A 26,439-nucleotide genomic window follows, 5' to 3' on the forward strand; every position below is an offset into this window, starting at 1 on the left:
TAAAGTAACCCAGAAGATCTTACAGACAAGTTCAAGTGCATAACTCTTACTTGAAGCTGCCATGAATAAAAACTAACCAAAGGTTAAACATGAAGTTTTGTACTGATGGTAGCTAAGAAAATAAATTAAGAAAAAAAAAGGCCCCAACGAATGAACAGGACTGCCAAACAAATAGGAATTTGACAGCTTTATAAAAACTCCACCAAATTAAACATTTAAGTATTTCTTCAAGAAGGTGGCCAGAGCACACATGCCAGGGCAGAAACAGAACTGCAGTCAGCCAGCCAGCCTTGCAGCTCCCTCATTACTATTACCTCATTACAATCTCAGAGCAGGCACTCACAAAGCCTTCCCAGCGCACATATATTAATAAGTTTCACAAAGGCGAGCAACATTTCCAGCTTGCAAAGTACTCTATTTATGGTGTCCACTCTACCCTAAAAACTTCCACTCCAAATCTTAAGTCTGTAGGCACAGCTTTTGGGAAGGAGAATTCATGGAAACCTTGCATTCCCTTCTCTGTCAGACTGCAACCCTATCATAGGTTCATCCAAACCCCCATTACTGAACTCCAATGGCTTGCTCTCTAGGCAGAACCCTCCTAATCTGCTGCAGCTGAACTTCCTCAGCCTATCAAGGAGGAAATCCTTTTATTGCTCTGGCCTATAAGCCTCTTATCTCCTAATTCTGTGAGGCTGAGAAATAGCTGTTCTGCTCATTAATCCTCCAATGACTGTCAGAAGCGGATATATACCTTCTCACTCTACTCAAATACAAGTAACTAGGTTTCATCAAGTTCTTTACTATCTACTTAGCTGAGTCCCACTCCATGACATTTTATAGGAATTGGAGTAGCAGAACAGAAGCTTCTGCACTTTCATGAAATATTCAGGATAATTCTAAAGTTGGAAAGACCCTATTTCATTCACTGCACTGTAGATAACAGCAAGTTGTTTAAGAAAAGAGCAATTTTTTTTCCTTTTTTTTTTTTTTTCTCAAGCAAGTGCAATTTTGGCTAAAAGTGCTGTATGGATGACTATAAAGACTTTCCACTATAGTTTATATATACATCGTTAGTTTAAAATGAGATTTTTCTCAATTTATTACTAACTCACATCATCCATGACCTTCAAAGACAGTTCAAAGGGAAAAAAAATAATAACCAGTTGAGTTCTAATACCTTCAATTAGCACCCCCAAGAAATGCTGAAGGTTGTTGGTTTTTCCCTATACAGAACATTCAGCCAAGGAGAAATTAATAAGCTAATTTTTTTTATCATGATTGATGTCTTCTATTTCTCTGTATGCAGTGAAAACGTACTACAAATAGTTACAAATAGTTACTAAGCACCACTGCAAATATGACACATAATGTGCGTTATTTAATATTTCACGTTTATGTACCCAACGAACAATCATAGGCCTACCTGTGTAAATCAAAACAAACCAAAACCCTTCTATAAAGTTTATGTTGAGTAAAATGTTAAAGTGGCAAAGAGCGTTAAGATCACAGATATCTCACATCAGCTGTACCTTTTATTTTAACTATAAATGTCACACTTCATCATGCAGCTGTCAGCTTCCCTTAATGTACTAAATGCTATCATGTAAGCACAGAATCTGACATGATGTAACACAACAATTAAAATAAAAAGCAAGTCAGCTTTGACACAATGTCACTTTTCTGTTTGCTGCAAATTAAAAGAAAATCAAAACTTGAAAAGTAAAAGCTAGTCAAGAAAAAAGTTTACAAAAACCCCTCAAACATCAGTTAATGCTTTCCTTGAATGTTATGTCACATTTTTACATTGAACTTTAAGAAAATATCCACAGCTTTAGCACAACTAATTATAATTTGACACCAGACGACATCGGGAAGAAAATCTATAACTTCTAGAAAGATTCAAGTGTAATAAACATAGTTCTAGCTGTCAGTTCCATACCAGCCAACATCCATGGAACTAAGCAATTATTTTTCACTTTCTACCCTATTCTTTTTCAGTTTATATCCATTCTGTGGGACCGCTACGGCATGTTAAAATTGCTGATGCTTTTCAGATGCAACAGCACTTAGGTTATGCCTGAAGCAAATCCTAGTAATAGTAGAGAAATTATGAACTCTAGGTAATTAACACTGAAACTGGTCATGTATTAAAAATTTTAGTTTCATTTACTGTACTTGATGCACAACACAAAATAGAAGTGTCTGAAATAGTGAAAAATAACTTCAGAAAAAAGGAAAATCATGTACATCTGGAAAAGCATAATGTTAATAATTAGATTCCTTTCTTTTCAGTGTTATTTTGTTCATTTCCATCAACTCTAAACCCACATTTAATAAATCAGCAACATAAAAAACTTTGGCCCAAGGGAAAGCTAGTGCCATCTGTCACAAACACACAGAAACGTCAAATGCCTAATATTTGCTCTGGCCATACCATGACACATTCAAAACCTCTGTGGCCCAGGGAAGAAATAATCACAATGGAGCCTGTTTGCAGTCAGGAAAAAGAGTCAAGTAAAAAGAAGCTAGAGGCCTGTCTTGCAAATGATATAAACATTTCAAGAATACTCCTGTAAAAACATTCACTTGAAACATTGAGTTAACACTTTTTCCCCTTTGTGGAAATAAAAGGAAAGGGGAACATGGGGAATTCTAGAAAGTTTTACCTCTGAATACCACATAACTACAGAATTGTTTTCTGCTAATCTACTTCTACACCCTCCAAAGGATATCCAGGCCAGTAACCTATCAGAATAACATTAAAATTAAGAACATTATAATTTTCACTGGAAAAGACTTATACATGAGTGTTGCTGTGTTTTGCAATATGCTATATTTGATTGAGAATGACAACAAATTGCAGAAAAACCAAGAACAAAAAAACCCAAGGTAGGTAAAAACAAAAACAAAAAGACACACAAAAATACATAAATGAAGTAATCCAAAAGTAACCTCATACCTACCCTTACAGCTGTCTCCTAATAAGCCAAATCTATGAGTAGAATTTGGACACTGACAAAGCTGCCAGGAATTTGATCATTAAAGACTACTGTTTAACCAAACACTGAAAATTATAATAGTGGCTACACTTGCACATTTCTAAGAACTTGAGCTGTATTATACCTCAGTGACATTTATGCTGAAGTAAATAATTCTTTAAAAACTAAAACTAAACAGTATTTCTTGAGGACTATATTCAGCTACATGAAGACTTCAGTGATCACAATGGATGCACACCTTTAAATTATCTGTTCTGTTCCTACATTTTTTCCTAGCCCTTGAATGGTTTAATTATTTCTAGAGACATTTGTGTGCACACAGGGGACAAGAAAAGAGAGGAAAGGTCTAGTTCTTGTGGGCATGGACATGTGCAGCCATGAAAGTTTATGTAATTCATCGTTTATATTAATTGCTATAAATTCTCCTGCGCCAGGCTATTGAAGTAACACATCCACAAGGTTCTTTACATTACAGGCATTAGAAGAAGATGATGCCATTAATTTGCACACCTAGGACTTCAAATGTGAAATACAGAAGAATTAAAGTTTAGAAACAAAACAACCAAAACCTTTTCTACTTTTGACTATTATTACACTTAATATTATAAACAATACAGTCTGAGAACTGAGACTTGAGCTCCATGTTGAAAGGTGATAAAATGAAATACTCTTCGTACCTGCACTTCTTAGGTTAGGGTCTAGGTCTGGCATTTCCTTGGATGCTTCCGCACTGACGCTGTAGATAGATGCTCCTGCTTCACTGACAATGCTGAAAAATAAAGTGGCAAATAATCAATACACCACATAACTGAATAATGCAGCTGAAAGACTTTTTAAGTTACTTAAGTGAATATTTGTTGGGGGTTTTTTTAAAGCCTAACCTTATGTTTCAAAAATATCTTGAATCAACTGAATACTTACAAAAGTAAGACAGGACAAAGGAAAAGATCTCCATTTAAGCCAAAATACCCCTCCCTGACCTGCAACATTTATTCCTTTTTCAATTCTGGCCTTATTATAAATACACACTGTGCATAATATCAGCCTCTGTATCAATCTTTACAGAAGAGAAAATGAACACAAGAAACAAGGGTTACCAGAAGTAAAAAGGTAAATCAGCTTTCATAAACAAAAACAAGTCTACCTGATAATTCCATTAAAAACACCTACATTCTAAAGTCTAACATTAAACAATGACATGAATCCAAGTCACGAGCATGCACATACATTGTCTCAAGCCAGCTGCCTAAAACACTCAAAAAACCCCAACTTGATGCAGACTGAGCCAGAGAGCTGCAGCTCGCTTCTCAGTGGCATTTCGTACCGTCTTCTCCCCGCTCTCACTGCCATCCCCAAAGAAAAACACAGACTGCATGTCTTCAGTAACTTAAGCTACAGTTCATGTATCTACCGCACACCTCAAACTCACTCAGTAATGATGATAAACTCACCAATTCAAATCACAGCACATAATTAAAAAACCCTCGAGTGCTCTAATTCCACTCAAGAGAAAACAGCAATCCAGTATTCACAGGGTAAGTTATTTTCAGCTGTGAAATTCTGACACCACTGAATCAACAGTATATTTCTTTGAATAACTTCAGTAGAACTTGAATTTCAGGTTGATAATTACAGCATCATACAGCTAATGCACTGGAAGTTAATACTATCAGTGTCAGAACTATTTTTACTTTTACTATTCCCGTTTTAGAATAACCTAATCTTTGCCATAAGGAGAGAAACCATCATCCTTAAGAAACAGACCTTTCAGTAAAAATCCTAACTTTGCTTTATAGTGTTTTAAAATTGGACTATAAATTTTCTTTTTAAGAACATTTAGTAGGTTGAATTTTTAAATAAAGACATTTATACTCAGAAGCCACTCCCTTTAGAAAAAGCTGGGGAACAACTCAGAGGTAAAATACATTCTCATTCAATGTTTTGAGCACGGTAACAGTAAACAGTGTAAAATGCAGATACAAAAGGTAAGACTTTCTTACTATTGTTTGTGCAGATTTCCCCCTTCCCTAATCAAAACTGGAATTCGGTAGAGTGCTGTGCACACAAGACAGATTTTAAAGTTACTCAAAAGAGCATTTCAATATTACAGACAGACTGGATCTCTCAATAAATACAGAGAATAAAATCCTGTTCTCTGTAGTATTAGTGTAACTCCAGACCCATTCAAACAAATAGTTTAACAGAGTAAAAAAATCCTCAGACCAGCTGAACAGGGCAAGTGAAAATGAAACTATTTACATGATCTTTTAAAACGATTCAGCCTTATGAGCATTCCTTCACTATAAATGACATTCATAAAACATTCTCATCACAGAGTTCAGAAATAAGATCATATCACAAAAACCTAACAAAGATGTTGACAGAAATCTAATAAAACTGATTTTTCTGATGAACGGGTAGTTTAAAGAACAATGCAGCAGAACCTATTTCTTAACCTGTTCGCACCTTATAAAGGCAGCATCTGGCAAGCTCTTTCTTTTTGGATATTGCTTCCAAAAAACCACACATGTTAGCACACACTTCTAACAGCTTTTCGCTAATCGCTCTTCAATCTTTGTATTCAACCAGATCGCAAAAGTTACCTCTCACACAATTTCTAGATTTAATACATTGATAATACACTTAGATTAAAAAAAAAACCCACAACACAACAGCGTTTCGCACACATTTTTACAGTGCTGTGCTATAAACTCTGCTACTGCAGACAGCTTATTTCTTGATCCCTTCCCAGTATTTTGTGCAGTGAAAGAAGCAATGTGACCTACATGGGAATTTTAACACATTTGACATTTTATTGATTCTCATTAATGCTACACCGCCAATTTTTAGAAGCAGAAGGATTACAGTAATACTGTCATTCTATGGTAATATGTGAGTGGTGCCAAATTTTAAGGCAGGTAGCACACAAACTTGCTAAAATGAATAAATGCAATTAAAACCCAGGATGGGAGACAGAAAAAAAGCACATTTCCTTTCCTCAAGAGTAAAAACATTTACACACTGGGGCACGGAGAAGGGGGGAAGCCAAGCAAAAGAATTATTTCAAGCAAGAGAAAAAAATCTAAGTAGCACTTTCAGAAGCAGCATACACTGGATACCTGACAACCACTCTGACTGAGATGGTTTTGTAGATGCATGTAGTTATTCTATGAAGTATTTGGTGTGGCAGACATGGAAAAGCAGATGAAGAATTTTCACTCAGGCAGAACCCCATAACTGCTGCACCCAAGACAGTAAAACCCAGATATTAAATAAATTTGTTACCCAGATTAAATGCATAAGGCCACAAACTCCAAAAAAACCATCCTCTGAGTCATTCAACCACAGTCAAATGCAAACTTTTACAGAACTATTACTGGCTGTCATATGGTTTGATTTAGCTTGTTTTTACCTACAGTGAGGTGGTTACTAATGTGACACTGGCACATACAATGCTAAAACATTTAGCTTGGTCAAAATACTAAGATTACAAGCAAAACAGGTTTGGGGATTGTCTGCAGTTGTTCTGTATTTTATTTTTTGACTAGAAAGGAGACGGTTACTTTGGTTCACTGATATTTTGGTTTATTTCCAAATTCTAATAATTCTCTTGAAAAGGGAGATGATTTATAGGACAATTTAAGCTAATTCAATGTTGCAAAATGCTCTGCATCATGCCTGTCAAATACTACACATATGTCAGCTATATTAAGACAAAATCAAAACTGTTCAAAGGAGTAGGCAACAGAAATTTATTCCAAACTACTGCACAGTCCACACTGTTCTTCAAACTCCCCTTCCCCTTTTAATAAAGGATACAATTTTCAAGACAGTCAAATGAAAAGCTTCATAAGAGTTGGTGAAATTATATCTAAAATCCTGTCTATCTTCAGAATTTGTTTCTATTTCAACTTTGTAAGTCACATAACACAGGAAACCTGAAAAACTTGACTCCCCCACCCCTCACGAGACCCTTTCTGTGCATTGCGTAAGAGGAAAGATCCTTGCACTGACTAAAATGTAGACAGTTAAAACAGCATTATTAAACAGCTATTTTTAAAGTCAGTATGTAGTAGGTAAATAAGCACATGGTTATGATACAATATGCTTCTACTCCATGAATGGACAAGTTTTGAACAAAAAAGCAGGTAAAGAGCCTGGGACTATGCCTCCATACTGTCTGCTTCCCACACCAGACATCCTACAGATAAGGTTTTTTCCTCAGCATCTATATTCAACTTTTAATTTTTAAAAGTGCCCAAATCACACGATATTGCAATGTACTCTTTTTAATTGTACAGGTAAGCTTATTGCACAGAAACTAAGTTTTCCTATACTGCACCCATCTCGTTCTCATTTGTTAAGACACATTTTAAGTAGCTAAACCAACATTAAATATATTCCACCAGCACCACCTGGTGGGCCCTCAGCTTTATGCTGCACACCATGCCAGCTGTATTCTAAATACTTTAAGGAGCCTTTTAAGACTTACTAAAGCAAGTAATTTTCTTACTCAGCTTAAATAAGTATTATATACTTGGTCTGAAAAGACGATTTGATTTGAAAACATTTCATATTTTCAATTTTTTAATGTCTACAGGAAAAAAAGCCTTTCTTGTAAAAGGTAAAAAAAAAAAACAACTAAGAATACTTAGAATTTTTTTTAATTCAAAGCTATTACATACCTACAAAAATACATAACCTTAAAGATTACATGTAACAAACTAGTTACCAACAGTTGTTTAACTAAATTACAATTTTTAAAACTTGCAAGTTTCTTCGGTAGTAAATTTTCACTGTAAACTCTTTCAAAACTATGTGAAAATATCTAATGTATGTAAAACAAAAAAAGATATCAAGCTCTACATTTGTGGGTTTAAAGACAAATGCACCTTCCTGACATTTTCATGAATCTTATCAACATTTCAGACTCTTACATTGCATTGAGGTAATTTCCCCACAATCAAATTCAACACAGGATTAATGACCTATAAAGAAAGAAAAAGCAACTTTATCCAACTTTACATAACTTACTGTTTCTACAACCTCCAAATCCTGGATTTACAACTTAAATCCTTTAAAATAGCATTTTAAGAAACAATACTAGCACAAAGAGTCGTCTGGTGTTTATTACTTGGAAGAAAACTATGGTCATTCTAAAAGCAAAGGGCATGTCAATCTCAAAATGGGCAAGATTTTAATATTTGGTAATAAAATGATGATCTGCCAAAATAACTCCCTTCGCAATCCAAATTTAGTAATTGTGCTTAATTCCTCTAACCCAACCTTTTACATGTTAATCGATAAATATCTTCTTCATAAACTTGCGGCAACGAAAGCCAGAGGCTCCCCCAAAGTACAGCAGCACAAAAGGGTCAAAGGTTTACTTAGTGCTACTTACTAAAATAATTGGCTTATGAATCATCCAGGACAGAAAAATAAAATGAAATAAAATGACAAAATATTTGCTAGAAAAGAATGTTACATTTAGAAGTTCAGTTGGAATGTATCAATCTTTAATTATGTTGACAGATGTAGTGATTAAAAACAAAGTAAGAAGGGGCAGGGAAGACTTATTTAAGCATATGCTCAAAAGAATATTGGGCTATTTCATGAATGAGAAATCCATTGGGCCTTACTGAAAACACAGAAGTCACAACTAGTTCCAGAAGAGCACAAAACCTAAAAGGGTTGAGAGCTACACTAGATAATAAGATGCCTGCATCTGTTCTTATATGTCTCCCTATGTACCCATTTCTGATGACTAAGGAAAGCCAAATAGGGGAGGTCAAAGAAGCTCTCAAGAGGAAACAGCAATAAGCTGTTCATTTGCATTTTGACTTGCTCTTTCTTCTCCTGTCAACTTGGCAGGAGCAACTTGGACAGCCCCTCCCAACTCCTCATTACCCATGGCAAGCTGTAGGTTTCTTGGGGTTTTGAGCAGTTACCTGCTGCTCCTAGCAATGCACATTTGGGCCCGTGAGCAGCCCAGCACCCGTGTGCTGTGCACAGCACAGTTCCTTCTGCCACGGAGGTGATGACTATGGCCCATGGGAGACTGCAGTCCAGCAAAGGTTGAGTGGGACGCTGTGATTTACGCAGCCACGTGCCTCCTGCCACAGGAACAATAGGACACTGGGCTTGACAGACCCCAGCTCTGACACAGCTATGCCACAATTTATTTTTTTTTTTTTTTCACATGAGGAACATATGTCATGGAAGCGCAAGATTAAAAGGTTCCAGTATATACTGAATAATGCATTTTTAAAAGCCTGTTCATTCTGATAGATGAGATGAAACTCAAAAGCTGGTCTTTCCCCCCCCCCCCAAGCTAGTGGTATGGCAAAGGAAGATGTTAGGATGACGAAAAAGGATTATACTAGAAAGCCAGCATTGTTCAATAGAATCAAGACAAAAAAGGCACAATTCATCTGTGTTTTTAAATAATCTAAAGAATTAGCTTTAAATTTTAACAATATCTAGAACCTGGGAAATATTGTAAAACATATTTAATACTGAAATGTACTGTTAGGTAGGAAAGGAATTTTCATCAAGTTTTCATTGCTTCAGTCAAAACTTAAAAGTCACTACATACCATAAAAGTTTCACTTATATGAAAGTCTACCTTTCAAAATCAGTCACACGAGATGAAAGTTGTTATAGTCGTCTTTAGCAAAAATACTACAAAAAAAGCTCATAGTGACTCACAGTGAAGCTATTCAATTAGATGCAGGTGGGACACTACAAGTCTTAAAGTACAGTTCCTGCTTCAGAGGTCCCAAGCACAGAAGTTAACTGTACAAAGAATGTTCAGAGAGCACATCAAATGATAAGCAGTGACACAGACCTCACATTGTTGCTCAGCTGCACTCTTAAGTTTCTGTTTACAACTAGTATTTTGACTTCACAACAAAAAGTCAATGTTTCTACCCATGTGTGAATAAGTTTGCTCTATATTCCACAAAGTTTACTAGAATTTACACCATGTAAAGAAAAAAGGAATTTGATCTCAACCAATTCAATCTACATTTTAAAGTAAAAATTAGTACATTATTTCAAATCAGGGACTCTGTTCTGCAGCAATTTTCAACACAGATTAACGCTACCTCTTCTTTCAGTTACAAACCCTACTTTTGAAACAGTTTGCTGACCCTACAGCAGGAACAATAAATAAGCACCTCATAAAGCAGCTTCTGAAATAACAAAAGTTCAAGGCAATTATCCTTGCACTAGGGATTATTTGTCTCCTGGTCAGCCATAAATGGTATTTAGCACCAGTTAAGCTGATGGCTTTCCTGGTAGACAGTATAGATCTTTAGAACCTGCTCAAGAGAAAAGAATTAGACCTGTTTCAATCCATATTTAGCAAGATACTCTAATCACAGTTCCTACTGTTGCTTCAGATAATTAAAAATTACTTATATTGAAATAGCACTTAGTCTTAGAATGATACTTCATTTTCCATTTTTCCAGTATGCTTATGCAGAACTAAACTTCGCTACAGAATTGAAGTACACACTTTCAGATGAAGAAAAACATGCAAAATTTAATGGTTTGATATCAATTTATAGTCTTTCAACATCAGATAAAATGCAAGAATTCCTCAATGTCTGTTTATAAGAAATTTAAAGGAATATAAGAAATGAAAGCCAGTTTAATTGAAAAGATCAGCATTCAAATGTCAAAAGAAATATATGACAAAGACTGAAAAATTAGTAACTACACTAAAAATTGTAATTATTCAAATAGTTGTCTTGAAGTATTACCTACTCCTCTGCAAGCTGGGAAATAAGAGGGCTAAAAAGCCCAGAGTTTTTGACTTTCACTGCTTTGGAGTCTATAGGAAGGCTGTGTATTGATTTTACATTCTAAGAGTATTTTTCCTGTCATCAAACCTAATAAAAGATATTTCAAACGTAAGGACAATTATGTTCTGAGCCAAGCAACCTGATTGCCTCTTTGTTAGAACAAAACAGGTTTCAAAAATACAGGGAAAGCACTCGGGGCATAGAATTTAAAAGCTCCTGTTAAAAATGTTACTACTTTGGAAAATACAGCCCAGTTCTACTAACTTCTAGATTTGGACAAACACAGAAAACATGTTCCTCAAAAAATTTCACTGATTACAGAATTAGAAGAATCCAAAATTTTCTGATTTCAATTACCATCATTCCACTTCCCAAAGAAAAAATGATATGACGTTTCCTGCCATTAAACCAGTAAGACAATTTATACTTGCAGCAGAATGAAACAGGTTTGAGAATTATTGCAAACATGAGTTACCATGCTTTAATTTCTTTTGTATTAGATAAAACTCTATGAAAACCCAAATCAAGAACTAGTTACCATACTAAACAAATAAAACTAACTGTATAACTGCAGTCTGAAATCCTTTATTCATCAGTGTATGAACCATGCCCTCAGCACATCCCTGCAAAGGGAAGAATGATCAGATATCTGTCTTCATCTTGTCTGAAAACGATGACATTTTTCAGTAAGAAAAGGGTCCAAATGGCAGGTGTCAAAGAGCTTTAGCTTCACACGTGGTGCTAGGAGGCAGAAAAAACAACAGTAGCGTGTGGCCATGTCAGAGCTGCACAGAAGCTGCCGTACAAACGCATATCTGAAAAGAGCAAACCTCATAGCCTGTTAAATCAATCTAGTGCCAGATGCTGTTATCAGAACAAAACTGGTGCTGTGGATTCATCCCCAGAAGAAATACATGTCCCATGTTTGCAGTGAAAAATGAAAGACCTAGGGTGGCATGTCTCAAGACTGAAGGTGACAGTCACCTGTGACTGCCCCCATTGCTTTCATTGACAGTTTCAGGAAACAAGTCCTGTCACTGCTCATAAAGCAGCTGGAGTTGAAGCTCCTTTCTGCTCTTGTAGAGAGCTTTAAAATCTGAGCTTCAGGTCTAAATCTACTTCCAAGTTAGTCATCCAACTAAAAAGCAGTCAAGTAATTTATTTTTACTTTAAACACTGTAGTATAGTAGGAACTTGAGAGAAAATTTAACTACTGCTCTTCTCCTTGTTGCAGCAATGCCGAGGAGAGAAACTGCAATAATATAGATAATGCTGTAGAATCAACATTACCTTAGTGCAAGAGGAAAGGTTTAAAAAGAAAGAAGCACATTTTATGTGATTACCATACGACAACATTAAAGTAAATCTAAGCAGAATAAATGAAAATTAGTTGTATTCAAATACATTCAAAAGTTACCTATCTACAACAAATTGACATTAGAAGAAAGAAAAGACAGCAAAAAAGTCCTCAGGTTTGACACAGGAAATGAAAACCCTAGAGTCCACTTCTAAAAATATAATAGGCATGACAGTGGGCATACTCCTTATGAATACACTTGATAATTTCCAGACCAATTGTGCCAGCACTCACTCAGTTTTACACAACTAAATTACCCCAGTGAACCCAGGGGAACAAACTGTATATGCAAAATTAAAAAAAATATACCCAAACACTGATGAGAGTTTACCTAAACTCTTTTTACCCAAGTAGAGGCACGGGGAGACAAAGAAACATAACAGCTTTGGCAGTCAGGCTTCAAAAAGAAAAACATTAGGTGATGTTGAACACTCATATTTCATATATTTATAGAAAATCTTGAAATTAAATTGCATAGATGCATACATTAAAAACATAGCACAGTCCAAAAAGATGACGCTTCTCCCCAAAAAGCCTAGCAAAACTGTTGCACACTGAGGAGCTCAATGAGCAGTTCTCAAGCACTTGGTGAAGCCAACAACTTGACCCAACACTGTAAAACACAGCAGACTAAAGGAAGCTGCAAGTTCCAGAGCAGAAGGCTGACATGAACACTGTCCTGCCAGCAGCTTCTTCTCAGCTCAGTCAAGTAGAAACCCCTGCACTGGCCAAATTGGTGTTGCACCCAGCCCATTTCCAGCTACACAGGATCTTGCAAGAGATGAGATCCATCTTTTTAGAAACAGCAGAGGTAAAGGGTAAAACCCTGGAAACTCAGTAGTTCATGTATAGTAACTCAGGTTGGAGCACTATCAAGTACCAAGGTTTTGGGAACAAATACGACATTTTTAAAAATGCCTATAAAGAAATACCTGGACTTTGGTAGTACCATCTCTATTTGGCATTGTCACTGACAAGTTATAAAACTGGGGAAAAATTGATGTTTGAATCAAGTCTGTTCAATTTTCAAACCAAAACCTTTCTCTATTGCATGCACTGTCATTCCCACACCGCCCTTCTGTGGGACACAGGACACTGAAAACAACAAATGATCCATTAGGGAAAGTCCATCAGGTTCTTCAGTAAATACAGATCTCTCAACCAATTTATTTGTCATAGAGCATTCATATTTAGTCAAATAAAAATTTTATTAAGAGGCATCACATGTGAACAGGCAGTTTGAAATTACCTAGAAAGGCTACAAGAACATGCTATATGAACATGGAGCTGCTATAATTGCTCTTGGGAATCATTTTTATCTCTTAGAAAGGGCAACACAGACACAGCAACTGCTGTAGCTAAAATGCAGTTTGTTAAATCAGACCAAAGGCTGGAGCTTAGAGTCACATTAACTCTCATGGAGACTTCAACCACAGAGTGGAGCATAACTGGACAAGACCACAGCATATGGAGCAAAATGCTTCTTAGAGAATGGCACCTCCAGCAACTGTCATTTTCTTTAATGCTCACTCCAGGCAATTGGGAGGCAGCTCGGCCAGTGCTGTTGTGTAGCCTCCACAGCCCTGATTCATGTGAAATTCTGACCTGTAGCTTTGGCCAGAGTCAGGCTTTATTCTGTTTTCCCCTCACCCTTTCCTACAATACCGTTGGATCTTAGTACTCAATCTTTCCTTAGTAGTCAAACCCTCTCCTCAGCACAGATCCACGAGGGAAGGCCAGAATCAACTATACTCCTATTAGCAATGCAGAAAGACACTGCACACAGCAAGAGAACTGCAGATCCTCTGCTGCTGCTGCTCCTCTCTGGTCCCTCCCCATCCCTCTTAACAGCTAGGCTGTATCTGAAGACATCATATTAAATCTTTTTAACCTACAGACACTTCTTGGCACAGTTTACTGAACTCTAAAGTACCCAGGTTTTCCACACAGAGAAACTCAAAATAAATTAAGAATTCTGGAATCAGAATAAATGCTGGCAGGAAAACTTCTTTGAGGTATCAAATCCTAAGAAAAGTGTGACCACATCTTTCTAGCAATGTCGTTTCTTCTTAGTTTACTTTGATTTGGAATTCACCTAAAAAAAAAACAAGCTGTCTGTTTTAGTTTACAGAAGATACATTCACCTCCTGAGTTTATTCTCCAGCTCAACATACTCAGGACAAATGTTACATAAAATAAAAAGTGCTTCGTGCAGACCTGATCAAAATTACATGTCGCTACCTTTCAAAAATAACTTATGCAAATTTAATGATGACACTGTATTATAATTTTTAAAGACCTCATTTGTGGGTTCTTTGTTTGTTTCTTTTTTTATTATTAATATAGGAGAAATAGTTTGCTTTGATATTTTCTGATGATCTAGTTTATAACTATTAAAACTGACAGTTATCAAGAAGTGCTCCTTTCTGCCCACAAAGGAAAATGTTTTTTTTTTATTGGAAAAAAGATTGTGAACAGAGCTAGGAGTCCAGTGCTTCCAGCAAAATCTATTAATCCCCTATGAAGGTACTGTAGCATTACAATATAAAAAGGATTATAACGACAGGGAAAAAACCCAAGAAAGTTAAGAAATTCTTATTGTTCAGAAAAATGTAACATTCTTCATGCAATCAACTGAAGCTTGCTTAACCTTAACAAGCACCGGTAATAGCTCAGTTACTTTTCTTAGACAGATTTAAAGGTAGGGAGATGTACTCAACTGTCTGCAGAGCAACATAAGTAGACTGAGTGCCTTGTTATTAAATTATACATTTTTCTCTTTTTAAGCCTTTAGGGTTCTTTCATGTCTTTTCTGCTCTCCTCATTGTCATAGTTTTAAATATTATTATTTTACTGATATCAGATGCAACTGCTGTAAGAGATACTAATATGAACAAAATATCTCCAAATGAAAGTGAGCTAAAATTAGGTGTATTTTTTTTCCTTTAACCATTTAGAACAGTGGATACGTATCAACCTCGGTGAAAAAAAACCAACAAACCATAAATAAAAATAATGATCAAATCCACACAAACTTGCAATGGATTGATGAATTGCATGTTTGTATTGACAACAAACTCCTTTAGAGAGATTGTAACTAAAAGGGGAAAAGAGTCTGACAAAAAGAAGTATCTGGAATTAGTGAAGTAAAAGTTCAGTTAGGTAGCGCTATATTTATTTTCCCCCTTCTCTTAAAAGGGAATTTTTGTTCCCTTAGGTTGTGACAGATCCACACTGGAGACTTTCCATGAGAAATATCACTAGAACTGGCATAAACATATGCTGAAAGACCACTTCATTTAAAATACATTTTTCATTCAGTTACAAAACACTTAAAAATTTCTTCTGGACTGAAATTTCTCATGCTTCATTTCTAATCTATTACCTCTAGACTTGAAAAGAAAACCCCAACCATAAAATAGTTTTTTTTTTTTTTTAGTTATCCAAATATGTAAGCATAGGATAAGACAACTTTCTAGTTTAAGAGATACCCTTACATCTACTAAATCATAAAAACTCAGCTTATTTTATGTCTTACTTTTACACCACAATTTTCAAAGTGATTCTCCAGTCAGAGATACATTATACAGTAGATACTCAATCATCTGCAATTCTAGCAATAAAATACCTTACAATAGTGTGAAGGTTCATTGATGCATTCTAGATCTCATTACTCAAGAGTCCAACAACATATATTTTGAATAAAACCATCTTGGAATATGCATTTTTTTTAACCACATTAGCCATATTTTTGACACCTGCCCTCCAATTTTATAAAGGGAAAATCTCTTAGAAACATTTGAAAAGCTGTGGGTCAGTTACATAACTTTAAACAAAGGCACTAAGAAAAGTAAAATGGGCAACTCATCCTTTTCAAATATAACTATGTTGTTTTCTCTAACAGATGCCAAACTTTACACCAGGAAGTTCACATTCAGGTTTTTTTAGTAGAAAATAAAAAATAAAATAAATTAAAAAAAAAAAATCCATCAACTGCCAAACTTGCATCCAAACCCAAAGCCTTAGAATGGACTACTGATTTCCCCCTTCCCCCATTCAAAGCTCTGTTTTGTCTCCACATTGCACATATTACTTCAAAATCAAAGCAAACTATTTCAAAGCTTTCCCGCCATTTCATATCTTGGCAGCAAGAAAGGAAGGTATGCTGGCACTCAACTGAAGAGTCTTCTGGAGAGCATTACACAGAAAGCGGAACCCACACCTATGAACGCTGGCAGAGTCTTACAGTTACCCTGTGATGTGGGCAATGAGCAATATTCTGCACCTACTTCTCTGGATTGGTCATTATGCTTACGTCTGGATCCTGCAAGACAAGCCACCAATGAAGAGTGAGGGTCTTGGAATGATTCTTTCAGCTTTTGGATACTGTTGAATGCCTGGAAACCACAATGATTGAAAGGCAAACGTGGAGATTGGCTGGTCTAACACCCTCATTCAAAGCAGAGGGAACCAAAGCAAGTTGCTCAGGGGTCAGGTTTCAAATGTTTCTTTGAACAGAGACTCTAAAACCTTCTATATTAACAGGAACACTTGGATCCTCTGTACCTAAGACCTGAGGTTTTGGTATTATTAACCTGAGGTTTAGAGGGTTTTTTAATGGCAGTTTAAAAATTTAGCAAATGTATATGTTTCAGTAAAGCACATATCTGCTCCGGACCAGTGTCTGAGAAACAAATGGAGATTTTAAAAGTCAATGCACTCTGCTTTCAAAAACAGTGCTGCACTGAAAATTCACTAAACAATTCCAGCTTCCTCAAATGCTGCAAGCAAAAAGAAAACCTGAAATTGTTTGAAAATTAAGCGAATGGAAATGTGTGCCCTGCTGATTCCTGCAGTAACAGAGTAGGCCCACTTAATTTCAAGTCTGATGTTAAGCTGTTAAGACTATTCCTGCAGTTGATAAATAACAGCTGTGATTTTAAAAACAAACAAACAAACAATCCCAACATAACAAACCCAAAAAATTTGGAGATCAGGGCTACAGAAGAGAAGACAGCACAATATTAAATAAATAATTGTCCAAATGAGAACCAGAGGTTATCTGATAGAGACTCCATGGCAGCGCAGCAGTGCAGAGCCTGGAGGCGCTCTGCCTGATGCAGACAGCTCCTGCAGGGGGTTATGGAAAACATATGCCAGGGTGGGATATGCAGCACCCTTTAATACAGCAGAGCATCTCCTGCCCTCAGGCGCCTGCTCAGCTCTGCTGGTTAGTGCAGAAGGCAGCAGAGCCAAGCCTACGTCCTCAGCCTGCCCCTGGTAGACAGGCCAGCACTGCTGCTGCTGCCAGCATCCCCACAGCCCTGAGCCAGAGCAGCGTGAAGCTCATATTTGCACACCAACTTCATCACATGCAACAACACGACCAAGATCTGCACTGGACCATTCCAGGACTTTTACTGGTCAGCTTGTTATGAGCCTGAGAGTATTTCTTATATCCACTGCAGAGGAGGGGTAACAAGCTCCTCCTCCACCAAAAGAATAAGAGCCAGCCAGGACCTATGGAAGCAGGGGTAAACAAGAAGAATAATGAAGAGGACAGCCTTAAGCATTCCTTTAAAAGGAACTAAACATTCTTTTAAAAGTATTTTTATTCTTCTTGTTAGCTAAAGAAACAGGATATATTAAAAAGATACTATATCATGATATCAAAATTATTTCATTTTAAGACATTCAAATTGACAGTGTCTCTTTCTATTTACTCTTAGAGCAGAAGATTAGAGTTAACATTTCCTTTAGCAGAGATAATCACTGAGAAGTAACACAGGAATATCCAGTTTGATTTACTTAAAAATGACAAACTAACTTCTAGAAAATAACTTCAATTAAAAAAAAAAAAAAAGACAAAGTAACTTTGAGCTATGGTTTTACACTATGAGGAAAAATAGACCAGGAACAAGCAATAAATGCATCACTGATTTTACTGAAAGCCCACTTACAAACTATATTTATAGTACAAAATCGTAATGCTGACAAGAGAATCACCCATGGAGGATGCATGTCTAAACTTTCCCTGAAACATTTATGTCAAATTCAAATGTCAAAATGTATTCTATCTAAATGTTAGTTCTAGTTCAACCCAATAAAAGAACTGAACAGGCAGTAGGCATGTTGCCTTGGCTGCCAAAGAAGTTTAAGAAAATAAAAAAGTTAATTAGGTTTGAGGCAGAAGTTTTACGTGAAAAGCCAATTTATTATAAGCAATAACTATAACTGCATACAAATAGACATCTTTGACCCCACCTCCAGGTTTTTTATTTAGAAACATCCACAGACAACTGAGCTTTGAATAGTATTCACTGCTGCATAAAACAATTTGATCCAATTAGAAATTGTGGTCTCACTTGCAGGTGCAAAAAGGATTAAAGTGAAAACATTATTTCTATGGGAGCAACAAATTTGCTTCCAGGAGCATTATATGTTAGAAGGAAAGCAAATAACTAACATGCTAGATGGACATGATTACATCTACAACTATACATGAAGTCACCAAAGCAACACAAATCTCTCCCCAAAAGTAAAAAGGAACAAGAAAGCCAGCATCACTCTCTCTGCCCTCTCCCCTACACTTACTTGCCCATTGTTCCCAGTTGTTACTGCCACAAGGGCCTGGTACTGAAGAAGGTGCTGCATGTAGCTTGTGCCTTTTGATGTCTCCTTTCAGAAGTACTCTTCCTCGCTTCTGTATCACTCACCACGACAAACGGATCATTTCTCCTTCCCTCCACTTACTCATCATTGACAAAACTGCTGGGATCCAGTTATAGAAAGGAATTATCCTCAATAGGCACCTTCAGTTACAACTGTATGACACTGCAGTGATCTAAATCTAATCCCTTTTCAAGCTGAAATAACCTACTCAAAGTCCCTTGGAGACACACAGCACGTCTATATTCTCTGCCTCTCATGCCCTGAAAACAGCAGAAGTATCTCCTGTTGCGGTAGCTTCTTTCAGTGTCATTCATGGAGTTTTAAGACTGCCATGTGCTTCGCTGATAAGTTAAACGAGCCCAGGTAAGCATAACCCCCAGTTTCAGCATCACACAGAATTATTCTAAGTGAAGGTGCAACATGGGTAGCTCTCACTCCTGCACTGCCAACAGCCTCTAAGAGCCAATAGCCTGAAATCCGGAATAGAAACTACAATTTTCGCTAACTGCATAGGGAAAGTAGAGTCTTTGCTTTAGACGTGTTGCATTTGCTTTTCAGACCTGCAATATTCTCAGGCTATCGGACATCTAGAGATCATTAATGTTGAATTTACAAATCTCCACAAAATCCAAACCATTTTGGCTTTTTTCTTTTTAAATCAAGGTTTTTAGCAGTTGCTCTCCTGGTACTGGGGGAACTTGCTAACAAATCTACAAGTGGCAATTTCCTGAGGTTTACCACTCTAAGCCAACCTGAAAATACTTTCAGAGGGAGATTTCTATCCAAACTTTGGATCTGCCCACAAACTTCCATTTTTACCAGATCTCAACAGTATTGATTCTTCAAAGAATAAAGTTTCCCCCACTAATGATACAATTCATGCATACACTCCCTCCTTTATTTTCTTAAACATTTCTAATTAGTGTTTAGAAACACTGCAATAGAGATCTAGGATGAAAAATTTCATCCCAAAGGTAGCTCTCTGACAGAAGACACTGAAATTAAGGTATCTAAAGTAGAATGTTAGATAGATGAACGTAGTCTTACTGTCTAACCTAAGCTTCTGCTATCAGCATCAACAATACTAGCACAGTGACTTTAAATAAATAAATAAATCCATATATCACATCTCACCACAATAAAGGAAGACCAGTAAGAGCTGAAATGCAGAACAGCAAATGTGGCTTTAAAAACGAATACGTACGAAGTTTGGCAGAATCTCAGCTTAAGTAAAAACATATTACAGGCAAACTCACACTAATGGAAAAATGCTTACTTCTCCATTAGGTTCTTACAGAATGTCTACTTGAAGACAAAACACTATCCAAATATACAACCAGCTCTGGCTGTGCAATAACACTCAGTCTTAGTACCTCACAAATAAGAGGATACATCTTGTATTTATATAATTTTAATCTGGATGCTCTCACTATTAATCACACTATATTTGTATGCTTACACTTAAATTAACTCCTGACAGGATTTCACAAGTAATTCCTGCTAGAGCTTCTTTACATAGTGAGGAGCCTAAATGAAGTTTCTTAATCTTTACAAGTAAAAATTTACCAATTGCCACATCAATTTCATGACACAGTCACTTAAACACAAGAAACATCAGAAACATACGTTTTTATGTATGAGAAGGGTAATAGAGTAATATCACAAATGCCACAAGCATCACTTATTTTAGAAAAGCACTCTCATACTTTCTGCACTGCTTCCTCCACCAGCTACCCACTTCCTCAAGCTTCTTGCATTCCTTGAGCCATCCCTAGACCCCGGCAACCACTCAGGCACCTCTTAAAAAAAGGCTCCAGGCCTTCTCCTGCCAAGAAGTACAAGATGGTACACACAGCGCAGAGACCTGTGCACAACCTTTTACAACAATTTCAGAGTTCCATCCCTCAGTATCGTTACTGATACTCCACACATCACGTGAATGAGTCAACAGCCAGTGCAATGAAGAGTAGTTTGGTGACTCTTCTGAGAAAAAAGAATATTGGACCAAATAAAAACAGCAATTCTGGGAGAAGTGGGCCTGTTACACTATCATCTTGTTTTATGTTCATTCTACTAAATAAGATCTTCCTGGAAACCTTTCTGTGTTATTAAACTGATAAAAACCTTGTGGTATTGACCAAAAGGCACAGAAAAACTTCAGAAGTTGTAGCCACTTTAAATGATAATCTAAATTACTTCTGTCTGAAATCAAAAGTTTAATTTTGGCCTGTTAGGTATCTCACCGCCTCAAAACTATCAGACATGGAAATTAACTAGTTTTGACTGGAGCAATCGAGAACATTTCAGACCTAATCATCTTCCTTAAATCTATTAAAACCTTTATTTCTAGGCTTTGGAAATAACCTTGAACAAAAGACTTTAGGCCAGAGTAATTTTGTCATCATAGAAACCCCTTAAGAGAGGGGTTTGCTTTGGAAACACTGACCAGCACACAATGTTAAGTGACAAAAGTTTTTGAGACTTCTATTACTGAAGTCAAACACACTACAGTTTTAGTAGTTCTATGTTAAACATTTAAATTAAGACAAAATCTGACTTTGTCTTAATTGAGTTTTAGGAACCAAAGTCCCAGTCTTGCTCTACGGATATACCGCATGCAACACACACATTTCAAAACTGCCCCCAGAGGAACTGATAGACACACTCAATGCAGAAACAGTAGCACTTGCTCACTTCACCTTCTTTCTCTGGTCTTTCTCAATAACCTTTTACTTTTCAACATATTTTTGTTCTGTGTTTGCAAATATTTTTGGATGGTTGTCCCTCTTCATTTGACTTCCGTTGTACTACAATACCAGCTGAGTTCTAGCTGATCATCTTAAAAAAAAGATGTTTTATTTTTCTGAAAATAACACAGGTCTACAAGAATACGGTCTGTACAAATTACTACTCAGTGGGGCACATAAATAAAATTGAAAATAGAAAAGTTATTTTGCAATCCTATATATAACAAATGGCTTCTCTGTGAGAAAACAAAGGAAGGGAAGAATTATTGTGACCAATTTCTCACTCCTATTATCTGATTTGCAAGAGTATATTTGAGATCATTACATTTCTAATTGAAGAGAACGCAAAGTTGCCCTTGAACATGTTGTCACATGTGTACTGGCTTTCCATTCTAAAAACCTCCCTTTCTTCTGTTTGTTTAGTATCCGTTAAAGGTCTGAAGAGATTTACACATTGCGAACACAACTTTTAAAATCACTCCTTGATATTACAGTCACTAGGATTTTCTCTTAGAAGGGAAGTTGCACGAATAACTTTCCTCTGTCACCCAAGATCTTCCCGCAGATTCCTCTGGATGCAAGTCAAATGACATGTCCCAATGTTCTGGAAAAACAGACTTCTTCCCGATGATTTAGATTTCTTTTGCTAGTCACACTTGCTTCCTGCACCCCTGCCTTCACATTGCTGAAGTCTAGACTCCATATACATCTTACTTTTTTTCTAAACTTGAAGGAATTCATAATCTCTTTAACTACATTGACACACTTCCAATTAGTCCTTGTTTTCATCCTGAAAACTATGAATTATTTATCTGAAATATCAAGGACAGTTCCATAATTGTCAGTTGTATCACTTACACAATTTGCTTCAAAAATTTCCAACCCACACTGTGCAAGTCAGAAATTATTATCTCCTGTTTTACCTGCCCCACCACAACTTCACTGCTTACTCATTTCCTTCCCCCCCTTCAGAAAAACACAGCTAGAGATGGTATTGGCATCTACAGCTGGGGCAGAGGGGAATCTTTGCTTCAAAATCAAAGATGGCCTTGAATTTCCCCTTTTGAATATAGTAGGGGTTTGGCACAGAGATACTAGTCTGTGGATACATCAGGAACAAACAGTGGATATTATTTTAAATGCAGACACTTGTTCCAGTCCATGTTGTGCCAAACAATAGAGGAATTACTATTCAAAGTTATGAATAACCAAGAGTAGTAGGAGGAAGCCATCTCTATGCAAAGTGAGGTTCCAGCTTACAGGACTGTCTCTCCTAAATATAAATATACAGAAAATGATTTTTCAGTTGAAATGTGTGTGATCATTCAGCTGTGGTAAATAATCAAAACAGAACATAACTTTTAAGTACGGGACAGGAGACAGTTTGGCTAGATATCACCACACCACTTAAAATATTTTCATTGACTATGCCTTCTTCACACACATTTTAAACCTGTTTGTTCCTCAAATTATTTCTTCGCTGTTTAGGACTTCTCATGACTCCACTAGAGCTTGAAAGAGATGAAAGCAGAACAAAGGTTCTTCAGTGCACATTTCAGATGTGTGCATTGTTTCTGCTGAGTATGTATTCCTTCAGCCAAAACTTTCTAAACTACCTTCCACCTTCTCTATTAGACATCTAATGACCTAAGGTGTGTAGGTGAGCGTACATAAATGTGTTATCAGTAGAGTTATATAGCTTAACAGACAAAAATAACAGCTTAAAGAAAACACAATCAAAAAGAAATAGGAATAGTTTCACATATCCCTACCCCCTTTGTACTCTCAACAGACTTGAAACAACTGCATTAATGCAGCAAGCAATAGCTTGTAAAAGGATGCAAACCAGCTGAAACATTTGACAGACAGTGTTAAATACCAGAGGATTCATATCAACCACTTTATTTGAAAAGGAGCTTTGATGTTGGCTATCTTTCATGTACCTCTTTCAAGGCACATTAATAAGGAAAACTGAGATGGGGTAAATTAAGTCCCAAGGTCATATCTAGAGTTACAGCACTGTGGGTACCTGATGAAATACGGATTAATGCTGCATGAGCACTGAATAAATAAAACCACTTCTGTTAACCACTCAAACAAGTTTTACAAGTAGTTCTGAACTTTATTCAGCAACTAGACTTCAGACATCTTAATCCCCCCACACTGCTTTGAAACCTAATTATCATAATGTGAACCCAAATGTTAGGTCCCTTTCAAACTGTGAGTGCTATGAAGCAGAAAAGTAATGGGAATTAAGCTAGTGTAACATTAGAAATGTAGAGGCATGGAACTTGAAAGTGGCATTTGTTAAAGCTGAGAGAGTATAATGTAGATATTCAACAACATAAAACACACATTTAAATTGAAAAGGATATTTAAAGCATGTGCAGACACCTATAAAATACAAGCGGACCTAAAATCCTGTAGAACAAACATTTCTAAATCAATTTCTTGCCACCAAGGTCCAACTTCAAAAGGTATTAAAACAGACCTATTCTACCTTAGCAGAACATTTCTAAGTATTCTAAAGCAGACAATTTAAACATTAAAGAAAACCCAATGAGAACTTTACAAGACATTACAGACTTTCCTCTATTTGTCACAGTACAGAAGTGTTTGAACTTAAACAGCAGTAAATTATTAATTACATTGCTTATTAAGTCTCAAGAGCAAGAAAAGATTTTGCTGCAAGTGGCAGAAAAGGATTTTGTATCAAGTTTAAAACCAAGTAGAAGAGAAATTAAACACCAAGCCATCTAAACAACAACAACAACAATACACTTGCCTGGCTGCATTCTTTGCTGCTTGCTGAAAACGATTACAATTCATGAAACTTTCTTTTAAATATGAGCTGAAACACGTTATTCTGAGTGTGCATTAATGGAACAAGCACACAAGAAAACTGAGACCAATAAGAATGTTTGTATTGTGACAACAAAACCATTGAGGTTGAAAGGAAAATTGTGATTTGATTTTGCCAAATACGAAGATTGAACTGTTCAATTTTGTCCTGCTCTAGCATAGTTCACCTGCCAGATAGCTTTCATTTCCAAAATGCCTAAAACTGACAGCAATAAAAGAAAAACAGATTCCTGAAATATTTTTTCAAGATTTTAATTTAATCCAAAAAGGCCAATGAAATCCTAAGAGTTCATCATCTGCCATGTTAATGTTGAACATAATGTTGTTTCATTTACATTTCTGGTCCTGTTAAAACAAATACACTTGTCTAAACCAGAACATCTGTTTTGGTTATAATACAATGTATCTTTGGCAAGAACTCACAATAGAACTAACATAAATAATCAAGAATATTTATTGAACCTTGTAACAAAAACTGATTTGTAACAAAAAACCTGAAGACTAGATATGAATGTCCTTGGATCTAGTCCAGTCCTAATCTAAGTCAATAAACACAGCTCTAAAAGGGAAACTACATTAAAAAAAAAAAAAGTTCTGTAGTTACTTAGGTTGGGTGTATCAATCTGAAAGCATGTTAGTTACAAAAATAATGAAAAATATTTGCTTTAAATCAAAAACTGTCAAACTGAGTTCAGATAGGTTTTAAAGCCACATGAAAAATCATGTCATATGCCTCACTTCCTACTACTGTCTTTACTGATTTGCCTTCTCTTTGGAAAACTTCAGTAAAATTATATGCAGTTTGTATTCACCACTGTTGAAGATTTTTTTATTTTAATTGTTTGTTTCTGATATATTTATTAGCACTAAAAAAGACAAACCAGTTATCAAATAAAACATTAACTGAGACAAACTGAAGAAACCAAAATGAAGCTAATTATTTTTTAATAACTCTTCTCGGTATCCTTTCATACTGATATAACTAAAATATTTTAAAGTGAGAATCCGTTAATTTGATTCTTGCAACACAACTAAAAAATGAGGTAAAATGTTGTTCTCAGTAAGACTGTAGTCAAGTGTTTCTTTAGAGCTGGATACTGAAGCCAATGAAAAACTTCACAATTCTAGAATTACTGTAGAGGACTTCAGCAGTAGAGAGACTATTTCAGCATGTTCCGCACATACATGCAATCAATTAAGTGTTCAGTTGGTTATCTTTAACCTCTCTTATTTGTGTGTGCACCAATTGCACACACCTTTCTGAAATTATATAGTCTATTATTGTCTTATTTTCCTGGAAATGCATGATTCCAAGCTCTATATGATGAACTGGACATAAAAGGATGAACAGATTTTTATTGTTTTATAATCATTCCTGGTCCTATTCTCCACTTCTAACAAAAAAAATTTAAGCAATATTACATTAAAACTTTATATGCCAAGGAACTCAAAGTCTGTAGCACCTCTCCATCAGCCACCTTTCTGAATGACAACTTAAGTTGATTAGGATTTTGGTTTTAAAGCACTATAAAACAATCCAGCCTCATCTGCCAAGTCCCTTTACTTCTTTAAAGAAAAAGATTTAAAATGCAAATACGATTGGTAATTCCCTAAATCTTGCACACAGCAACGAGCTGTGTTTTGCTGTGCAAGGATTTCCAATCTTAGAAACAAAGAATGAGTGCAATTAAATGATATCATAAATTAGTAGGAATAAATTTGTTAACCCTATCTGTAAGATCACTTCTGAATTTATGAAGAAAAGGTACCATTAGATGTATACAACACTTAGAAAAGAGAAAGGCCATAACTTTTTTAAAAATACAGAAAACTCATTTCAGCATGTTAAGAAGTGACAACCAAATACTGCTGTTAAATGTCAGCACAAAAGATAATCCAACGTAAATCACAAAAATTGCTTTAGAAAAAAAATAAAGGTGTGAATTATAAAAAATAAAAGCAGTTCTGCATGGGAGAAAAGAAAGCAATAT

At 36.0% G+C, this 26,439-nt stretch overlaps 1 protein-coding gene across 5 annotated transcripts in view; it reads right to left on the reverse strand.

Annotated features, from left to right (window-relative positions):
- SRBD1 (S1 RNA binding domain 1) overlaps positions 1–26,439 on the reverse strand; it is a 122,707-nt gene that overhangs the window by 60,087 nt on the left and 36,181 nt on the right. For all 5 annotated transcript variants that reach the window (XM_032683957.1, XM_032683960.1, XM_032683958.1 and 2 more), the window contains one exon: positions 3,680–3,771. In XM_032683957.1, the coding sequence (XP_032539848.1) occupies positions 3,680–3,771 (92 nt within the window). The remainder of the gene's footprint in view (positions 1–3,679; positions 3,772–26,439) is intronic.

The sequence above is a fragment of the Chiroxiphia lanceolata genome, chromosome 3, assembly GCF_009829145.1.
Source record: "Chiroxiphia lanceolata isolate bChiLan1 chromosome 3, bChiLan1.pri, whole genome shotgun sequence".
NCBI lineage: Eukaryota > Metazoa > Chordata > Aves > Passeriformes > Pipridae > Chiroxiphia > Chiroxiphia lanceolata.